General features: G+C 39.3%; 1 protein-coding gene across 4 annotated transcripts in view; it reads right to left on the reverse strand.

The window, feature by feature from the left end:
• Window positions 1-20,938: 20,938 nt before the first annotated feature.
• Window positions 20,939-23,037, reverse strand: part of Cadps (calcium-dependent secretion activator 1) — a 1,208,856-nt gene continuing 1,206,757 nt past the window's right edge. For all 4 annotated transcript variants that reach the window (XM_090389907.1, XM_090389906.1, XM_090389908.1 and 1 more), the window contains one exon: window positions 20,939-22,725. In XM_090389907.1, the coding sequence (XP_090246033.1) occupies window positions 22,530-22,725 (196 nt within the window). In that variant the 3' untranslated portion in view covers window positions 20,939-22,529. The remainder of the gene's footprint in view (window positions 22,726-23,037) is intronic.

A 23,037-nucleotide genomic window follows, 5' to 3' on the forward strand; every position in this document is an offset into this window, starting at 1 on the left:
TGCCAATCATGTGGTTAAGAGATAACGGTCCTTGCAGTTGTGATTGAGAATGGAAAGTACTTCTGAAATGGGAATAGTGAGGACAATCTAAAAGCATATGCTTGACTGTAAGCGGTAGTGTACAATACGTGCATCGAGGTGGGTCATTCCCCATGAGTAGAAACATATGGGTTAGGTGCGTATGTCCAATTCTTAGTCTTGCTAGTATAACTTCTTCCTGTCTATTTTGTCTGAAGCTGGAAGTCCATAAGGCTGGTTCTTCTTTGATTTGGAGCAACTTGTTATTACTTTGTGCCTTCCATATTTCTGTCCACTGAAACATACAGACTTTTTTAATATGCTTCAAATAATCTCTGTATGGTATTTGGTAATTTGCTGGTGTTGTACTGTTTGGTTTTTTGGCTGCCTGATCTGCTCTCTCATTGCCTAAGATACCAGAATGCCCTGGGATCCAGCAGAATTTCACTGAATGATTCCTACTTCGTAGCTGGTTTAAACAGCAAATGATTTGTTTTTTGATTGGTTGTGATGTTGAAAATTGATTGCCCAAAGCAGACACTGCACTCAATGAATCAGTGTATATTATACTGCTAGCATTGTGGAGAGGGCTAATATTCTGTAAGGCTAGTTTGATTGCATATAATTCAGCAGTATAACTGCTGCATTCAACTGGTAGTGATATGGAGACTGTAAAGGACGGGAAGACAGCTGCGGCACCAACGGCAGAACCTGTTTTTCAGCCATCTGTATATATTTGGCAGCTTTGTATATTGTTTAGGGCATATTCTTTATGTAGTTGTTTGATATTTTCATCTGGCAGGGAGTTTTTTCCCCACTGCTGAAAGTGGGTATCACAGTGAGCGAGATTTACAGACCAGGGTGGGTCAGGAATATCGCTCTCTTGAAGAATGTTATCAAAATCAATATTCCAGGTGTGAATCAAATCTTTTAATCTAATACCAGTTGGTCTATTTTCAGTTGGTTTACTGTTATAGAAAGCTGTCCACTCAGGATAACCTGTACTTGTTAATTTAATCTGGAGATCTCTTATTCTTAAGGTCATTAGTGCCAGCATTTACGAAAATATTATCTTTTGTACCCTGAAAAGATGAAATCTGCTCTACAATGTCATCATCTTTTGCCACTGGCAGATATACCCTATTCCTGTTCCACCTATCCGTTTTGCATAATATATTCCCGTCCTGACAGTATAGTCAGGACGGGAATATGTTATGCAAATATGCTTATCCTGTGTGATAAGCACATTCTGCCTTGGAGATTGCCACTGTGTTGCCTGATGCACAGGAATGAGCTCTGGCTGATTGTTTGTTGTAGGCTTTACAGCGCAAGGGTAACATGGCCATAATGCTCCTACCTATCACAGAGTTCAGTGCTCTTTTTTTTCGTTTGTTTGTTTTTTTTTATCAATATGGATTTTGGGTAAAGTTTAGAGTGAGTTATAGATTTGTATCTGTTTAAGGAAAGTAAAGATTTTTTCCACCTGTGGCGTATCTGCTAGGACATGAGCTATAGTCAGAGTGTTCGTTGCTGATAATGAGGTAAAGAGAGTTTGTCGTTCACTGTTGTAAAATGGGGCAATCAATGAGTATATTCTGGACTGTAAGATAAGCGTTGCAGTTGTGTACTGTGGTGGGTCAGTGGCTGCAAGCAAATAAAGGTGTGTCAAGAGCATGTGGCCGATCGGTAATGTGGTTCTCACGTATGGTTTTAGATCTTTCTTTATACTAAGTAGTTTATTATTGCCTTGACTCTGCCAGATATATTTCCATCGTTCCTTTATAATGTACTTGTAGTTAGATTCAGGTGTAGTGAAGGTTAGGTCTATACGATCAGTAGCAGTTTTGGCAGTTAGGTCGGTGTTCGTTTCCAGAAATTCCAGCGTGACCAGGGATCCAACAAAAGAGAACTTGTTGTTTCTTCTGGTTTAATTTAGTCAGAGTATATTCCAGATATGTCTAAGTAAGGAGTTATCATTCTTTGTATTGTGTTGTATAGCACTAATGGAGTCAGTATAACGCTGTATAATATGGTTCTTGAATGTGTGTGGTTTAAGGCTATGTGGACAGCTCAGAGTTCTGCAGTATAGCTACTAAATTCAGTGGGGAAGTTTTTGGACATGGTAATGTCAGGAAATACTGTGGCTGCAGTAGATCCATCTGTACAGAACGGTAGTGGCCGTGTGGGTTCTTAGTGTAGCATATATTTTTTAGTGTAGACATTTCTTAGTGTAGCATATATGATACATCCAAGATGGGTTTGTATGAGAGGCAATAGGCTGCATCTTACTAAGATCAATTTGCCAGTATTGAGCAAAGATGTATACCGGTTGGTGGGTTTACACATGGGAAAGCTCTATAAAGGTTTTCCCATTTAGGAGAGAAAAGTCCATTCCAAGTGGGATGATTTGGACGCTCTGAGTTTTTCTGTATAATTTAATAATAGCATTTGTCTGCATAGCTGCAAGGCTGCTTCATGTGCTTCTGCGTATAGGCTCTGAACCGATGATGTGCGGTATGCCCTCAATGCAAGACGAAGAGCGCTGTGGTGTATAGGATCAAGCCAACATAAGGAGCTTGGTCTAGCAGAGCTATAGAACCGTAGTCCAGACGTGACCGTATTAATGAATAGTACAGATGTATGGAATTACCCTTATTTGAAGGGCATATTTTAGAGCTTCTAAATTTTAGACTTTTTTTTTAATTATTTGATTTGATTTACAATTAAGATAATTATAAAATAAATAATACAAACAATAAATTAATACAATTAAGATAACTGTAAATTAAATTAAATAATTAAATGAAAGAAAAAATAACCATGTCCTTAAACACTGCTCTTTCTGATGGAATAATTGTTTTATATCAAGGAGAATTCATCCTGATGTATTGTGATGGAGTGTCCATCAAATTTAAAGGTAACCCAGGTCATGAGTTTCAAGGAACAAAACATGGGATATTGTATTTGACAACACACAGGGAAACTGGAATGGGAGTGCAATCTTTATTTTGAATTTTAACAATGGTGGTGCTTTGAATTTGGTCAGGCAATGATGCATGCAATGAGATTTGTGCAAAAAAAGTGGCAAAACGAGAAGTTCCACCTGGGTTTATTCTTTTCAGCTGCTTTCCAGGCATATGCTGTGCCATATCATTTCTATCTTTATTTTATGAAAAATTCAAATATTTTTGCACCGCAAACAGGGAGTGCTATATGCATCACACCTATACCTCCTCCTTATCCTGGTACTAGTCCAAACTACACACGAACACCAATAACTTCTCCAGATATGCTGTACATCCTACCGTTCCTCCTTCATATCCTGGTTTTGGTTATGCACCTGGTACAGTCTTATCAGCTCCTCCAGATAGCTACATACCTCCTCATTACCCTGTAGTACAGCCTTTTCCCCTTCCTACTTCAAATCAGCCAGCATCTTCCTCAGATGCTCCAACACCATCTGCTGTCCAAGTTCCTGTTCAAACCCTGCAGCCTTCAATAAGATTTGAGGATCAACATCAGAGTAAGAGCAATTTAAAGCCGGCCCCTTTCAAAATCGGCCATGTGGTAGGCAGTGGCATACCACCACATTATCTGATGCTACAGAGACCATAACAAAACCAACTCCAAAAACTGCTGTTAAAGACCTGCAACTAGGTGGAAGGATGGGATCAGTGAACTTTTGGGCATGACATTTTGCGATGCCGCTCGTATAGTACATGATCGATGCAGTTGAAGGAATTTGTTGGTGGCCACAACAACTCCTCAGGGAACTATGTGACTGGACAAAGACAGATGTATTAGTGTGTAACAGTCGGCTCCACATGCTGTGCCAGATAGAACTCTTAAGATGTTAAGTCCGGAGCGATTCTATACGTTCAAGGGTGAGTTTTTGGTCGAAAATCCCACTAAGAAAACGGACACAGTCGACAACTGGTACGACTTGATTTTCTAGTCGAAGTTCCGGATGTGAATGTAGATTACGCTTCCTACAGAAATGTATTCCAACCATTTTTTGGTGCTAGAGACGAAATCAATTGTTTTAAGACTGTTTAGCTATTTTATTAATGTCACATTGCAAATGTCTTTCTATCATTCGCATATTAGGAGAATGGCAGGCGACACTGAAGTGTTAAGCGTATAGGGTAGAAGATATTGTTTGTGGCAGGTCATACGTTATTGAATTCATTATTATATGAAAGAGAGTAGCATTTAGCACTGACCATTGTGGCACTCCTTCTTCCTGGATAAATTTTGAAGATAACTGGTTGTGAACTAACTTGAAATGAGCGATGGTATAGGAAATATCTGATAAACTGTGGTAGGTAACCGCGTAATCCCAGATCGTATACATTTCGCGTTATACCATGTCTCCAAGCAGTATCAAAGGCTTTTTTGCTGTCAAAAAGGACCATGGCAAGGTGTTCTTTTCGTACGAAGGCATCGCGGATGTTTAGTTGTCTTAATGAAAAGGTCGAGTGTGGATCTACCTTCTCAGACGTCACATTGCATTGGATATATAAGATCATTTCGAGCTAGAAACCAGGATAGCCCGGCATTGATAATTTTTTCCATGACCTTGCAGCAGGTGAGTGCAATAGGTCGATAATTATCATTAGCATTAGCATTAGTAGAGGCATTTGATGCAAGAAAGAAAGCTTATGCAGCATCAGCTAAAAAAAAACAAAAAAAAACCCCACTTCCACTTCACCCCTCTGTTCGTTCAAAATACCTGTCCAGCTGAGCTTTAAACTTATTTAGGCTATCAACCTCCACCACAAGGGATGGAAGTCTCATCTACCAACCAACCACCCGCTGGCTAAAGGCAAATTTCCGCACGTCTATCCTACATCTGTCTTTCCTCAATTTGAATTTATGCCCTTTCAGGTGATTTTTCTAAGCTAGAGGAAGAATCCCATCAGCATTGAGCATGCTTAAACCATTCAAGGCTTTATACACCTCTATCAGATCACCTCACTGGTGCCTAGTCTCCAGACACTGTAATTTGCAAAACTTAAGCCTTTCTTCGTAAGAGCACCCCTTTGTTCCATTCACTAATCTTGTTGCCTTTCTCTGTACTCGTTCCATCAGCTCTACATCCTTCTTGAAATGAGGCCTCCAGACCTGTATACAGTACTCTAGATGTGGCCTGACCATTGCCTTATACAATGGAATAATCACCTCCTTATCCCTGCTGGAAAAATTCCTGTGTATCATTGACAATACTCCATGAGCTACTCTTGCAGCCCGTCTGGACTGCTCAGAGAACTTCATATCTGCCTGCACAACCACCCCCAAGACCCTATCATTCTCTACCACTGTCAATGTAGTACCACAGAGTTGATACGTTGCTCTGTGGTTGCTGTTTCCCATGTGTAGTACTTTACATTTGTCAATGTTAAACTTCATTTGCCACCTCTCAGCCCATCTGCTCAACCTTTCCAGATCCTGTTGCAGCAGCATAGTGTCAGTAGTGTCCTTGACAACCCTGCCAACCTTTGTATCATCTGCAAACTTGGACATTAAGCTTGATATACCATCATCAATATCATTTATAAATACAGAAAACAATAATGGACCCAACACTGAGCCCTGAGGGACTCCACTAATAACATTAGTCCACGATGAGCAGTGTCCATTGATTACCACTCTCTGTCTTCTCCCCCTCAACCACCCCTTTATCCATAGCAGCAATTTGCCTCCAATGTCACACTGCTCCAATTTGTGCAGCAATCTTCCATGTGCAACAGTATCAAAAGCCTTTCTAAGATCCAAGTATATAATATCAAAGTTATTCCCTGCATCCAGTTCTTTTGTGACTGCATCATAGTATCTAATCAAGTTGGTCAGACAAGACTTCCCCTTAACAAAACCATGCTGTGTCTGAGCTATAACTGAAGTCTTGTCTAAATGATCCTGCAGTGCTTCTTTAACCAGTGCCTCCATTAATTTTCCTGGAACAGAAGTTAAGCTCACAGGTCTATAGTTACTTGTGTCAGCCTTTGATCCTCCTTTGTGAATTGGGGTCACATTTGCACATTTCCAGTCTATGGGTACCTCCCCTGAGTCCAAGGAAGCTCTCATAATTATGGCTAAGGGTTTGCTTACTTCCTTTGCTGCCTCCTTTAATATAACTGGATAGATCCCATCCACCCCAGGTGCCTTTCTTATGTTTATCTTCAACAGTTTCTCCTCCACTTTACTCCCAGTTATTTCAAGATTCTCTAGCTTACTGCTAGAGTTGAATGCACCTCTGGCATTCCCCTTGCTGAATAACTCCTCATGTGTGAATGTCGATGCAAAATATTCATTTAGATTGTTAGCTACGTGAGCAGCATCATCAACAGTTGACCCATCAGTATCAAGTGGACCAATCTGATTCATCCCCTTCCTTCTAGAGTTTACATAAGTAAAGAACTCTTTGCTGTTTTTCTTTGCATCCCTTGCCAAGGATTTCTCGTAATCTGCCTTCGCCTGCCTAACCCCCCTTTGTAACTTGGTTGCATATCAACTTGTATCTATCATAGGCTTCTGTGTTATGTGTTAATTTGTAAGTATCCCATGCATTTTTTTTCTCTGCCATATGCCTCATTAGTTCATCTGACATCCATTTTGGCCTAAACCTTGAACAATATTTCTTAGTTGGTATGTAAAGCCTAGTAGCTTCCAAGATAAGTTCTTTGAATGCTTCCCATTTTGAATTTGCTGTTGGTAACATCATCAGTTGGTCCCACTGTATAGAATTTAAATACTGTCTCAGTCCATCGTAGTCGCCTTTACGGAAGCAATAACCCTTCCCTTTACCCCTAATGGTAGTTACCTCTTTGAGTAAATCCCACTTCAGCACACTGTGATCACTGCCACCTAGTGGTTCATTTATCTGCAGATTCTTAATGCATGAAGAATCACTGCTGATAATCAAATCAAGAGTATTACTCCCTCTAGTTGCCTCCCGAACATGCTGATGTAGAAAACAATCATCCAATAAATCCACAAAAGCCCTGCTAGTGTGTGAGTAACCACCCCCCAAATTCCAGTCAATATCTGGGAAATTAAAATCTCCCATTATAAGACTCTCTGATTTACTGGCCCACTCTATTTCCCTGTACAGTTTCTTATTATACTCATCAGAGTCATTAGGCCTATAGCACACTCCTACTCTCAATTTTGATCTCCCAATGCTTATGTTACACCAAACTGACTCAACACTGCACTGTCCGGCGATGTCGACTGGCTTCACTTCCTTGGTTTTTATGTGTTTCTTAACTAATAGCATAACCCCTCCCCCCCTTCCTATCCTGTCTATCCTTTCTGTAGACGTTGTACTCCCCAAATTCCAGAATCTCTTTCACCTCTGCCAGTGGCTACTGTCAATCTATTGGTCTTTGTCTCCCCCCAAGCTAGCAGTTTTCCGACCCACCTAACACTGCCTTAATAGCATCAGCAAATATTCTTGCGCCCTTTCTATTTAAGTGTATCCCATCCCTGTAGGAGCAATCTCTCCTGTTAACAAGTACAGTCCAGGCTGAAAAAAATTCTACCCCTTGAGCCTTGCACAAGCTTTCCAGGGCCGAATTGATCGACAAGGCTCTCATCATATGCTCCCTCCTATCGTGTCTGGGCAGAATTGCAGACAATTTCAAATTCAACCCTAATTCTCGGCTTTTGTTCAACAGTGACCTGTACTTGTTAAGTAATTCTGCCGGTCTCCTACTCTTAATATTATTAGTGCCAACGTGTACAACTATATCACCTTTTGTGCCCTTAAAAGATGATATCTGCTCTACAACGTCATCAACCTTTGCCCCTGGCAGACATACCCTGGTCCTCTTCCACCTATCTTTTTTACAAAGCATGTTCCCCGTTTCCCTGACAATAGAGTCACCAACAACTACTAGTTCTTTCGGGACCAGCGCATTCTGCCTTGGGGGTTGTCTCTGTGTCACGCGATGCCGAAGTGCAAGCTCTGGCGTTGATGTGGGCAGCTGAGAGCTTGATGGGCCCCTCAATTTAGTTTCTTCGAGGGCATCCACCCTGTCCTTCATGTTGCGGATTTGTTGGATCTTGTCCTAATTTTGGAAATGCCAAAACATAGACATGCCGCCATTTGCGGGGAAAGTATTTTCTTTGAATATTCTGTTATAGAGCAGTAAAAGCTCCGGCTGAGGGCTGGTTTGCTATCATGATGTATGTATTCCATCTGATCCTGCTCCACTGAGTTTAGTGGAGGATAGAGCATGGTGCAACTCTGACATTGTGCTAGAAGATTCTACGTAGCAGTGCAGGCCGATTGAAAAAAGATTGAGCATTTTTCAGCTTGTGCGCCTCGAAATGTGGAAAGTATGATGTCACAGCTGAGATTTCCATGAACGATCTACCTACAGTGTTTGCAATCTCTTCTGGTTTTGTAATATCAGAGCTATCGACAGTAAGCATGGGACACTTTATGCTTGGATGTTTTGCGCACATACGCTGTATTTTGGCACAAATTGTTTGGGTTTTTGTTGTTTTTGTAATTGTGGAAGCAAAACGCCTCCATGCTTCCGTTTTGCTGGTATGTCTAACTAGTTTTGCCTTTGCCTGGTTAAAGCAGATAAGGTTTTCTGTTGTTGGGAACTTTCTGAAGATGTTCCATGCTCTATTCTTCTCTTTTAGCAGCACTAATTCATCATTCCACCATTGAGGGGCCGATATTTTTGGTATTGCTTTGTCAGCTGCCTGCAGTATTTGGTTGGATATATACTCTACTGCAAAGTTTATGGGTATCTGTTGGCACTGTCTTTCTTCTGTCGTAGCTAGCTGCTTGTACACATCCCATTCAGCTTTCGAAAAGTTCCATTTGGAACTTTTCGAAAGCTGGGAAAAGGTGGGGAACAATTGTATCAATGCGGCATATTACAGGGTAGTGATCACTGCCCATTCCATTGCTGTGAATAGTCCATCTGAATAGAAGGTATATGGTTGCTGAGCATAAAGAGACATCGATAGCTAAGGTAGACCCTGTAGGAAGATGCGTATAAGTGTGTGCTGCTTTATTCAGAGTTATCAGATTGTGTTGATCAAGTTTTTTTTCGATGGTTTGTCCACGCTTATCCAGGTTATGGTTTCTCTCATAGAGGATGGCGACGGTTGAGTTCTCCGAGGATGCAGTAGGTTTGGGAAGCTGTATCACTAATTATTATTATTAGCCGTATGGTGAAAGGAAGCCTGTTACAGGCTCCATTGCTAGGATTTCTCGTAAGGAGTGGGGATTGAATAAGAGGGTGTTGTCATTGTATTATAAGACTATTTTTCTCCAGATAGTGGAATATGCGGCTGTTGTTTGGTTTTCTGTGGTAACTAAAACTAGGATTCGATCGAAACTTTTATCGCTTCAGCGCTCTATGTTATTAACTTTATTGAAAGTACCTAGAACAGCGTCTACAAACCGCCTACAAGTAATTGCTGGTACCATGCCATTGGATTTATTTATTGTCTACAGAGGGTTTTTGTACAAATTGAAAAAGGGTACATCAATAACGTTTTTGGATATTACAATCGATTTGGAGAATAATATTAAAGAAAAAAAAACAACGAATAATGGATTTATGGCAGACCAGATGGGAAAGTGGTGATGTTGGAGCTGTAACGAGGAAATATATTCCCCAGGTGAACTATGCATTGGCAAAAACCGTGGCATCTTGGTTTACGCCTTCTATGTACACTTCTTATTTGTTAACAGGACATGGCTCACTTAGGGCCAAATTGTATGAGAGAGGGTTGGAGACAAATCCTTTCTTTACATGTGGCGAGCAGGAGACTTGGATGCATGTAATTTTTTTATGTCGGGAGTATGAGACCAAAGGCGGATTTTGATGGCGCATATTCCTGACTTATCATTTGATACAGTACATTTGCTTATTGCAAATCGTGACTTTTAATTTATTTCAGGAGTTTTCAGCTGCTGTTTTTGCAAGAAGAACTGTTCTCAGAGCCTTTCTTGAGAGGCAAACCTAGTGTCTTAATTGTCTTCATGGAGTTTCATTATTTGTTTCTACAGCTGGGGTGCTGGACCTGATTCATGGTGTTGGGTCTGGTGCTCTGGTTAGTTGTCTTTTGTGCTGCGATCATGAATACTCCATTCTGGATTCTGCCGTGCTGGATCAGATTCATTGCGTCGGGTCTGGTGGTCTAAAGGTTCTATTATCAATGGCGTACAGTTGGAGATTGCTGGATAGTACCGTTATTGGTTTTGGAGGTTCCAGTGCATGTGAAACAGCAACTGAGGAAATATTCAGTTGAACTGTGATTTTTGAAGTTTATAGTTGTGCCATCCAGACTATTGAATATTATTGTTGTTTTATTATATATATATATCTATATATATATTATTTTTTTATTTTTTTATTCCCTGCTGGCTCCCTGGTATGGGCAACCCGGGGCACGGGATTGCTGGCACTCACTGGTATTGCACTACCACCAGTGGGTGCAGGATTTCAAGTGCGAATAGCGCTACAGTAAAATCAGACTCAGGTAATTTAACATATTTTTTAAGGACTGCTTTGTAAAAGACTATATATTCCCAAGTTCTCAAGGTAGATTTGGGCTTATACCTGGGAGCTACCCTGAATAAGAACACACTTGCACACACACACGAGAGTTTAATGTTTGTCAGAGCATATAATTATAAGTAAATATATCTTGTATATGTATTTATAAATGATATTGATGATGGTATATCGGGCTTAATGTCCAAGTTTGCAGACGATACAAAGGTTGGCAGGGTTGTCAAGGACACTACTGACACTATGCTGCTGCAACAGGATCTGGAAAGGTTGAGCAGATGGGCTGAGAGGTGGCAAATGAAGTTTAACATTGACAAATGTAAAGTACTACACATGGGAAACAGCAATCCCAGAGCAACGTATCAACTCTGTGGTACAACACTGACAGTGGTAGAGAATGAAAGGGACTTGGGGGTGGTTGTGCAGCAGATATGACGTTCTCTGAGCAGTGCAGACGGGCTGCAAGAGTAGCTCATGGAGTATTGTCAATGATATACAGGAATTTTTCCAGCAGGGATAAGGAGGTGATTATTCCATTGTATAAGGCGATGGTCAGGCCACACCTAGAGTACTGTATACAGGTCTGGAGGCCTCATTTCAAGAAGGATGTAGAGCTGCTGGAACGAGTACAGAGAAAGGCAACAAGATTAGTGAATGGAACAAAGGGGTGCTCTTACGAAGAAAGGCTTAAGTTTTGCAAATTACAGTGTCTGGAGACTAGGCACCAGCGAGGTGATCTGATAGAGGTGTATAAAGCCTTGAATGGTTTAAGCATGCTCAATGCTGATGGGATTCTTCCTCTAGCTCAGAAAAATCACCTGAGAGGGCATAAATTCAAATTGAGGAAAGACAGATGTAGGATAGACGTGCGGAAATTTGCCTTTAGCCAGCGGGTGGTTGGTTGGTGGAAGAGACTTCCATCCCTTGTGGTGGAGGTTTATAGCCTAAATAAGTTTAAGGCTCAGCTGGACAGGTATTTTGAACGAACAGAGGGGTGAAGTGGAAGTGGTTTTTTTTTTGGCTGATGCTGCATAAGCTTGCTTTCTTGCATCAAATGCCTCTACTAATGCTAATGCTAATATAAATCATGTATATACTTTTATGTACATAATGTTGAGACTATATTGTGTGTAATTAATAAATGAATGAAAAAAAATGAATGAGGCTTATGTGACACCAGCCAAAAAAAAAAAAAAAAAAATTCGGAATTACCCTGAGAGAGAAAAAACAAGTCAGAAGAAGTAGTAGTAGTGGCACATGATGCAAGAAAGCAAGTGTAGGAGCTTATGCAGCATCATCCAAAAAAAAAAAAAAAAAAAATCACACCATTCCCTCCAAATGCCTGTCCAGTTCCTCCTTAAATTTATTTAACCTATCAACTTCCACAACGACAGATGGAAGTTTGTTCCAGCAATTAACCACCCGCTGGCTAAAGGCAAATTTCCGCACATCTATTCTACATCTGTCTTTTCTTAATTTGAATTTATGCCCCCTTAGGTTCGTAATCTGAACAAGTGGAAGGATCCCATTAGAATTCAGCGTGCTCAACCCATTCAAGGCCTTATAGACCTCAATCAGATCAGCGCGCAGGTGCCTAGTCTCCAGCCACTGCAATTTGCAGAACTTAAGCCTCTCTTGGTAAGAGAATCCCTTCATTCCCCTCACCAATCGTGTTGCTCTTCTCTGTACACGCTCAAGCAAATCTACATCCTTCCTAAAATGAGGCCTCCAGACCTGTACGCAGTACTCAAGGCGTGGCCTGACCATTGCCTTATACAGAGGGACAATCACCTCCTTCTCCCTGCTAGCAAAATTCCTATATATCATTGACAAAACCCCATGACCCGCCCTAGAAGCCTGTCTGCACTGCTCAGAAAACTTCATATCTGACTGCACAATTACTCCCAGGTCTTTTTCATTTTCTACCACCTTAAGTGTAGTACCACACAGTTGGTACGTTTCTCTGGGGTTACTTCTACCCATATGCAGTACTTTGCATTTGTCAAGGTTGAACTTCAGTTGCCACTTCTTAGCCCATCTGCCCAAATTATCTAGATACTGTTGCAGTAGCACACTGCCATTACTGTCATTAACAACCCTGCCAACCTTTGTGTCATCTGCAAACTTCGACATTAAGCCTGATATACCTTCATCAATATCATTGATAAATACACAAAACAACAGTGGACCCAACACCGAACCCTGTGGGACTCCACTAATAACATTAGTCCACGAAGAGCAGCACCCATTGATTACCACCCTCTGTCTTCTCCCACTTAACCATCCTTTTATCCATTGTAGCAACTTACCCTTAATACCATTCTGCTCCAATTTGTACAGTAGTCTTCCAAGCGCAACAGTGTCAAAAGCTTTCCTGAAATCCAAGTATATGATATCAAAATTATTTTTTGCATCCAGTTCCTTTGTGACCACATCATAATAACCAATCAAATTTGGTTATTATGATGATTTGGTTATTAGAAAGGAATCACCAAGAAAGAGAAGAATGATATCCAGCTCATGACCCTGGGTGTGCCAAGCCCATAGTGGGCATAGCTTATATTTTGGTCAGATGGTAAGTATAACGAGAGTATTGTTAAATCGAAGTTAATGTTGACTCGTGCAGCGACTGCCTCAAGGTTTATTTTTAGTTGGATTTGTTTTGAGGGTATCTGGGAGTTGATGATTAGGGCTACCCCTCCACGTGCAAGATTGTTCTGATTGTGTGCAAACGGTCTTGCTGATGTATTACGTATTTCCGAAGGGAAACAATTATATTTGGTGTTAAATTGGTTTCCTGTAGGCAATGGGATCATATTGTTAAAGATCTAGAATTTCAGCCAAATTACTACGATAGCCTCTACAGTTCCATTGTAAGAAAGTAAGCATTATGTTGGTTTACTAAGGCCGTCGATTTGTTTTCGAGGTACAGAAGGTTTGCATCGCTCAAGTTTATGTATTCCATCTTACTGTCCCCAGTGCCTTTTGTTGGCACTGGGGACAATACTGACCTTGCCCATTCAGCGAGTGATTTGTTTGGTGGAATAGATACCTCCGTTTGGGTAGTAATTGATGTTTGTTGTTTATGTGGACATCATTTACTTGTTAGTAATCAGAAACGATAAGGATTTTTTAACCTTTCGGTAGGTTATGTTCAGTTTTGTACCTCTGTATCTTTTTTTCGTCTCCACAGGGCAGTCCTTGGAATATGCTGGATGTTCTTTCCAGTTAAGAATTTGGTGTTACAGCATTACAGTCTGTACTAGTGTGCACAGTGGAGCCACATTTGGCATAGGCGTTTGCTCCTCTGCAGAGTGAATCCAAACTTCTGGCACTTGTAGCAGCATAATGGGTTTGGGATGTAAGGTTTAACATGGCAGTTAAGGTAACCTGCTTTTATCATTGTTCGTGGTTCGCGATTGTCAAATGTGAAGATTATGTTCTGAGTAGGAACTGGTACATTGTCCTCCTTTCTTCAACCGGAAGACCTTTTTATTCTTTAAAACTGCTTTCACACATATGCTTCTGGAATCTGGTATACCAAAGCTACACTGCCACAAACAGGACACTGGATGCCATCGAACGCTCTATACTGCTCGCCTGCCGCAGTGAGTATTCATGCCCTCCAAGTCCTGGCTGGTGCCTTACCTCTCGACCTCAAGGTCATTAGAACTGGTCTACTGTCCCACCTTTCTAAGGCAAACCCACAAACCTTCCTCAACTTTATAGTTAATCCAGCAAATGGCAAAACAGTTGAAAAATATCGCCTCTGTGCCCATCTGCATCAGGAATTGCAAACCAGGTGGTCAAACTCGACCAAGGGAGAGATCACCAGAAAATTCCCACCAGATGTCAATAGAACCTTCCCAGATCCCCACCATGGTTGTCGCCAGGCATATACACAATGTGTTTACTTACTGGTCACGGTTCTATAAATGCTAAACTCGCCACTCTCGGCATCACAGAGGACCCAACATGTACCTGCATGTTGGCGCTTGAGAGCTGGCATCACCTTGTCTATGACTGCCAGCTATATGAGGACCTTCGCTGTATCATTATGAAGATCAGATATATTCCAAAGGATCAAGAATCTCACCTTTTAGACACCCAGGATGAATACAGTATCTTCACTTGCTTTGCAAAGGATCTCTTCACAAGACGAAAAACCCTCCTGGCACAACAAAGGCAGCTTTGAAGATGATCCACAATAGCAAAAGATATCCACCCAACCAAGATGCCCATTAGTAAAAGAGAACATTTGTAATAACAGAATTGTAAGGACAATTCTTGACCCCTCCAAACCTGCTGAAATAGACAACCACTAATTTGGACTTGACCAACTGGACTGACAACACCAAAGCTCTCTTGCACAGTGCCTTCTATACCACTTGCTGGGGGGGAGGCGGTCCCCATTCCTCCCCACTCTTCCGTCTGGTGTGACATTGGCCTGTCTCACTGTCAAATGTAGGGGTCAATCTCTCTATCGGCCCCTTACTTCCAACTTCTAACCCCCAGTCTTCAGGCTCCCCACCCTGTCTACTTCATGCAGCATATGTCCTACACACAGTCGAAACTTAAAAGCACTAAAATTCTGTTCACCCAATTTTTCGGCCTTATACACCTTTCTGTGTAAGGCTGAACCAAGTCATTATTAATTTTTTTCAAGCCATTGCCATTGAAATCGCAGGAAATTAGGTTGCAGGGCCTAACAGAGTTCAAATTATGTACTGGTGTACCTGGTCTGCCTCCAAGGGGCGAGTGTGGGCAATGTTGGGTCTAATTAGGGGCTCAGCTGCTAAATGACCAGATGAACAACGCTACACTGTACAATATCCATACACTTTTAAATCTCTGGTATTTACAGCATACTGTATCATACGACAATGTAAACTCACAGTGATGGGACAAACCCCTGGTACTGTTTGACCCTCAACACACTGAACAGTCCTCCTTTGTTAGAATCTGCCTTATATTGATCACACCATCTTGTAATCTTTGTTACAGTTCTTCATCTGACAGATTGATGAGGTCCCATTCGGTGGTTACACCTCGATGTGTTTAAGGAAACATGCAGTGTAATGGTGACAGAGGTTTCGCCGAAAATTTGTTTTTGTAGTTGCTCAGACTGTCAGGCAGCGACAACTTCAACCAATAGGTCTCCTGATCTTAAACAATGCACTGTTTTGGGAGTACCTATTGTGCTTTCTAGGCATTTCTGTACTACGAATGGAGAGAGTTTTCCAACTGTTTGTTCCTCAGTTGAATGAATAATCAAGAAAGTTGGGGTTCGGATTCTGTCTACGTCAGTCTTTTGACGTTTTGCTGCGACAGAACCAGACTCCCCCTTTTTTTTGTTGTTTTGTTAGGGTTTCATCAGTGGACCCAGTGATTTCCTAGGTTTTGGAACTGCCTGCTCCATTTTGCCCTGGAAGGGAGACCTTTTCCTCTCCAGGTTACCAGCCCTGCCATTTGGAAATGAACTCTAGCATTGAGTTGGGCAGCTGAGAGCTTGATGGGCCCTCTACCCTACACTTCAGATTCTCATAGACACCCATCAGATGCTGAGTTGGTGCCTAATTTCCTCACAGTCTCTGCCCCTAACACACAGATAGCCTCTTTGGCTAGATCATGTCCTGTTCTAGACAGGCATGCAAACATTTCACATTTTGCACTTTTTTTTAGAAAATGTGATATGTTGAAGAAGTGGCCCCTTTGGTTCTCCCCTGAGCCACAGCACTCTGACTAATTGACTAATCTGTGAGCGTTGCTTTGCTGCTCTAGTCTGGGTCATGATTTCGTTTAAGTACAATTTAATCAACAATGAAATTTAATAAGAATAAATTTTACTGATTAATTGATAATAATATACTAAAGTAACAGATTTGTAATACAGTGTTACTCTATTAGTTAGCAGGTGGCCGATTGCTGGAACAAATTTCCATCTGTCATTGTAGAAGTTGACAGCTTAAGTAGATTCAAGGCAGAACTGGACAATTATTTGGAGTGAGTGGATGGGTGAAATGAAAAGGTTTTTTTTTTGCTGATGCCATATAAGCTCACTTTCTTGCATCATTGCCTTTACTAATGCTAGTGCCATCTAGTTTTACGTTAAACCTTATGCTATCTAGTTCGGGATATGCCTACGTTGTATCATATAATAGCGGCAAGTTACGAACAGTAAATCTACGGACACAAAATATTAACTTTCAACATCACTATCTAAACTCAAAATAAACCAAGGAGTTTGACTATTACTGTAATCTACTTACAGAAAATAATTTAATATAACAATTTAGTCAATAAAACAGCTAAATGTAATTGAAAACTTAGCGTTTGCTGGAGCTGCAAAATCTTATACAACATGTAGATACCCTTACCAATACAAGTATTTTAGGAAGTGTTCAAGCAGATAGGAAACTATTAGTTTCATACAATTGTACACTGCTCAAAATAATTAACAGAACAAAATGTATTCGATGAATATTTTATTGTGAAGTGTTGCTGAAGGCTATTATTTGATTTAATAAGCCTCCTGGCATGCAAATTCCAATTATCCAATAGAAATCGATCTACCACCTTACAGAGCAGCACATTATGCAAATTATTTATGCCTATAAAACATGAGTTGCAACCACATCACTTCATTCACATTTTTTTGTTTGCTCAGTGGGACAACCACATCTCCAGTACTCAGGATGGCAAGTCATTGTCATTTACATGATTCTTTGATATGGTGGGCTATTGGACAACTTGAATCCGGGCAGTCACAGATAGCATATTGGCTTAATGTGTCATGCAGTGTTGTCTCTGAACTATGGAAAGAGGTTCAGGAGACAGGAACCATTACAAGAGCTGGCCAAGGTTGCCCGAGGGCTATGTCAACCAAAACAGACTGCTATTTGGCTCTAATAGCAAGATGGATCGATGCCTATGACACTGTCCTCAACTGTCTCTTCAGATTGTTGAGGCTAGAGATGGACATTTCCAACCAGACTGTTAAGAGGGCTTAATTGAAGTGGACTCTACCCAAGAAAGCCAGTTATTTGTATCCCATTAATCTCAAACCACTGCACAGCTCATCAAAACTGGTGCCATGAACATGTGACTTGGAGCCCTGACAAATGGGGTACAGTTGTTCTCTGATGAGTCCTGTTTAAGCCTACAAACAGATTCTAGATGTTATTTCATCTTTAGAGAATGAGGAATGTGGTACCATCCTTCCAACATCAGATAAAGGGACACATGGTGGAGGCAATGTTCTGGGGTAGGAAGAATAATGATCAATGGCTCCACCCCCTTCATGTTTTTGATAGCAGTACCGTAATACACATAGATACTGAGAATAGATCCTCGAACCCTATGTGCAACTTTTTAGGGGTGTAGTTGGCCCAGATAGATTTTCTTTTCATGCTTGACAATGCCACCAGCACATAGAGCTCAGTGGTGGAGGAATATTTTGAAACTGAAGATATCCAATGACTGCCATGGCCAGCATGATCACCAGACTTAAATCTGATTGAATGTGTGGGACACCCTTGGGCATTGTATTGCACACTAATAGCCAACTCCTTGGTCAATTGGTGAACTAAGGTCTTTGCTGGTGGAAGATTAGGATTAGTTGTCATAGAATCTTATAGACTCCCTTATAACCTCAGGGGCTCACATCTGGTGAGTATGGGCTTAGCACACCCAGGATCCTGAGCTGAGCTGGATATCATCATTCTTCTCTATCTTGGTGATTCTTCTCTCTCTCTCTCTCTCTCTCTCTCTCTCAGGGTAACTCAGGAATTTTTTTTTGGCTGGTGTAGCATAAGCCTCAGGCTTCCTTGCACCATATGGCTAATAATAATAATAATAATAATAATAAATAATAATAATATCGTGGATCGTTCATCACTGTCAGGCCTGTTTTGCTGTTGGAGGGAATCATATGATGTATGATTCCCTCCAACAGCAAAACAGGTCGTGTGACCATATTTTCAAGCATCTTGTATCGAATTCTGTAATATAACTTTTTTGTTATTTCTTATTCAACCTGTATACTGTCTGAAGTTTCTCGCTGTCTCCTTATTTCGTTATTCTCTGTACATCGCCACACCAAATTTTGTCCTGCTTCATCACAAGCTGCATGATTTACACCACTTTTGCTATATGTATTGTTAATTTTGTTGAGCAGTGTATTTTGGGATTATTGTGGAGTTGGACCGCAATGAGATCTTGCAGCAGATTAGGCAGCTGTAAGGATATCTGATTGTGGTGTTTAAGGCACTGAACAGATTGAAAAAGCTCAATGCCAAGCTTTCTCAATCCTTCCTCTTGCTCAGACTATACACATGACAGGGCATAAATTGAAACTGGAGAGGGATGGGCACAGGACAGTTGTAAAGAAAGATACCTTCAGGCAGGGGATAATCGATTGCTGAACAAACTCTCATCTGGTGTTGCAGAGGTGGGTAGTTTAAATAAATTCAAGAAAGATCTAGACAAATTTTAGAAGGGCTGAACAGGTAATATGGAAAGTTTTTTTTTTCTGGATGATGCTCTATAAGCTTACTGTCTTGCATCATTTGTCACTATTAATACTAATACTTTTATGCCAAGCACAATCAAATGCCTTAGAAATACCAAGAGCAACTGGTTGAATTTCATTGAATGTCTCCACTGAATTTGTCCAAAGATGAGTAACATAAGCAACAGTATCAACAGTAGATTGACAATGATGCAATCCATACTGGCCATCACTGATCAAATGGGAGGTTTTGAGAGGGGTAATGGATTGCTCCACGAGTCTGGAAAGAGTACAGTTAAGTCCAATAAGATGATAATTAGAAGTGTGACAACTAGTGGAATAAGAGTGTGGGGAGTAAGATCTGGATTTAGAGCATAAGTGGAAAAATGGCATCAGGACCTGAACTTCTTGGTATAATGATTGTTCAGAAATTTTCTAATATCCTTGTGTAAGAAAACCATAGTAAGCATTGAGTGGAATATGTTAGGTATATGGTAGGAAATAATTTACCAAGATCACATTGAAAAAAAAAAAAAATCGAAACAATAGTAGGATGCCAATAATCAGCTTTGTTTCTAGCTGAGGATGCAACAGAACCATTGGGTTGTAAAGAGGCAAAAGTCACAAGAATCAACTACCATTTTGACAAGAAGCAAAGTTTCTGCTCTTAGTCATCTCAAAATTGGATCAATTAATAGTTTTTATAACTTGTTACAAGATTTAGTGCAGGCAGTACATACTCTTTTAAATAGGCTTTTCTCACAATGTAACTGAGTTAGTTGGCATTAGCTGTTTCATGAGTTTTCTTGTTAAAAAAAATTTTTTTTTTCAACTTGCAAAACAGGAAAGTCCATTGTAGAATACATGAAATTTGTAGATACAACATAATCACAACATTTTGTGCTTGAGATGGCCATGGGGAGGGGTGAATGTTTAAACATAGACACAAGATTGAAGGGATCCCAACACTTTATTCTGGATTATTATTAATTAATATTTTACAGTTTACCAGGTAACTGGTTAGATTTATTAGCCAAGTATATGCTTGTTCTTGGGAGTTTTTAATGCATTTACTGCACTGAAGGCCAGCCTTTTAGGCTAGCCTTCAGTGCATACATAATGTTTGTACATGTTGAGTATGCCAAGCATATTTGAAATGCATTGTGTTTGCATAAATGTGTGCATCCAAGACTATATGTGAGCTTTATATTAAGTGAGTTCTAAAACCTGGAATAATTCATTAGGAAAAGTACTATTTCCTCCATTTGGGATTGCTTGCTACAGCTGTGAGCAAAAAGGCCTGTAAGAATTCCTAGTCTCTAATGGGATTCCAATAAGTCCTCTTGTGTAAGCAATATTACTTTCAGCAAAACAGTAAATATATAAAAAGTTATATTTTAAAATTTATTTTTTTTTATAAAATTGTTATTGAAATCACAGTAGTGTATTATAATTGCAATATATTAGTATATAATATTATACATATATTTTTTTTAATATCCAAAAAAGAATAACTAGAAGAGTAATTATAAGACAAAGAAAAGATACACTTTTAACCCAAAGGAAGTCTGAAAGACAATTTTTTATTTACACTTGAGTAATTTTGGAATCTTTGATAAGCAGAGCCAATGCTCCAGTCATTTGTTCATCAAATGAATCCAAACAAACAGTGTCCGTCCAAAAGCAAGTTACTGTAAATGTTCATTATATTAATCCTTTAAGAGCAGGCATGTTTTAAAATAAATGTTTTAATCTGGCACATCTTATAGAATAGTCAGTTGTAAAAATTTTAAACAAAAAAAAAAAAAAAAAACACAAAAAAAAAAAAAAAAGAAAGACAAATGTATTAAAAACACGAAGACTGCTATTAAACTGACAGAGGAATAAACATATGAGTTCACTAAAAAATGCAACTTTCATTCACATACACACTAGACAAGACTTGAGTACTGAGGAAGAGAGACCATGCTAGCTATGAACTAGGATATTTGTGACCATTCCAGTTGAAATTTCGTTGTTTACTGACTGCTGAATTTCAGCACCTTGATGTGATTAAGAAGAACACATTTGACTTTACAAGAGGAAATGGCAAATCATTTCAACACAGTGACTAGGAACAAACAAAAACATTTATTAAAAATGACTAGTGAAATACACAAATATTAAATTGAAGAGAAAAATGATTTTTTTCCATCCAAGAAATAACTTATATAGTCCATTGTTGAAACATTACTTATTCCTTGAATTTTTAATGGTTTGAAGCAGCAACAGATACAGATTTTATGGTAATAACATACTTTATCCCCTTTCTTTTTTGCAAAGTACAGATTTCCCCATTATCCTGCAATCGTAAAAATCTAAATCAGAGATAATGGCCAATATGGAATGTTTAATCTTTTGAACAGGATAAATCATTTTTGGAATATTCAAATTTAGACTTCATTGATATTGCCATATATTTTAATGATTCAATACAGACTTAAATAACGATTTTTCAAGGGACTAGATCAATTCTTTGAACTTAATAAAAATACATAAATAATAAATGGAATAAAAAGAACACAGACATTTCCTCATTACAGGATCAATGAACTGCTCTTGTAAAAATCAGAGGCTACCCAATCTAGATAATAAGGAGATGAGAAAGAATTAAAGCATGGAAGATGAAACAGTGAATAATTTTTGTGAAGATGACAATACAGCACATTGATATCTGAATGATTTAAAAACAACAAAGATATTGCATACATGAGTTCTGTACAATGAACCCAATACTATGAATAAGCAAAAAATACAAGGAAAAACTATTTAAGGAATAAATGCCAAGACCAAGTAGCATTTATCTTAAATACCTTTATCTACATATCAACATAGATTTCATTTGCTGCTATCTATGTCATTTGAAACTTGATAAATTGAAATTAAGGGCACAGATACATTTATTCCATATAATGAAGAATGTATGTATATATTTATATGTATTTATATATATATATATATATATATGTTTATATATATATATATATATTTATATGCATAGTGACTAGTTTATCATTCCCTGACGGCAACAGAATGTATTAGTTATTTGCTAAATGTGCCACTAGCCAGGCACACAGTGAATATGTCCAAACTATATGCATTCAGTTTTAGATGACAAAGCACAGTTCATAATTTCAAAAATTATTTCCTCACCCTTCTGGTGGTTTGAACTAATTAATATCTTCAACTACATTATTTGAACTTGGCAGTCATTATTTCTACAGTTTAGGTAAGAACTGTGCCTTGCTACTGGAGTTCTGTATGGCAAAACTGCAGTGTACACTACGTGGGATAGCTTCTGATCCCAATTTTATGCTTTGTTGACTACTTGAAAGACTTTTATCTTTGAAATATGACTCCTAAACCAAGGAACTGCACACCATCCTTTGTTAATAATACTGTAAGGTAACATGATTATGTTAGAAGTTGAGAAAGCCTCCAGAAAATTTGTTGGCAAGACCTCCAAATCCACCTCGACCAAGGTTTGATATTCGTCCAACAACATTTTGTGTGGCATTTTTAATACTACTAACATAACCTTCTGCACCTTCTGCTTCACGAACAACAACTTTAGGCTTGTTGACATCATCATCTAGGCCAGTTTCTGGATAATCTCTGCAAGAAAAAAAAATTCTGATTGAAAGAGTACATCAGTTACATATAAATTAAAAGTTATAAAGCACAGAAAACATTTCTATCTTAATTTCTAAGTGGTAATTTAACTGCTGGCAAGTTATAATGCTCCTTAACCCAACATTATCTATAATAATAAAAAATCTGTATACCACAGCCCAAAGACTACAAAAATCTAGAAACCTGAAACACTGCATGTTATTTTTTTATGCACTAATTCTTTTTATGAATTTTTAAAATTTCTCATTTCTAATCAACATTGTACTGCATACAGGTCTGGAGGACTCACTTTAG

Source organism: Mastigoproctus giganteus, chromosome 2 (assembly GCF_048544385.1).
Source record: "Mastigoproctus giganteus isolate SK-2022 chromosome 2, ASM4854438v1, whole genome shotgun sequence".
Lineage (NCBI taxonomy): Eukaryota > Metazoa > Arthropoda > Arachnida > Uropygi > Thelyphonidae > Mastigoproctus > Mastigoproctus giganteus.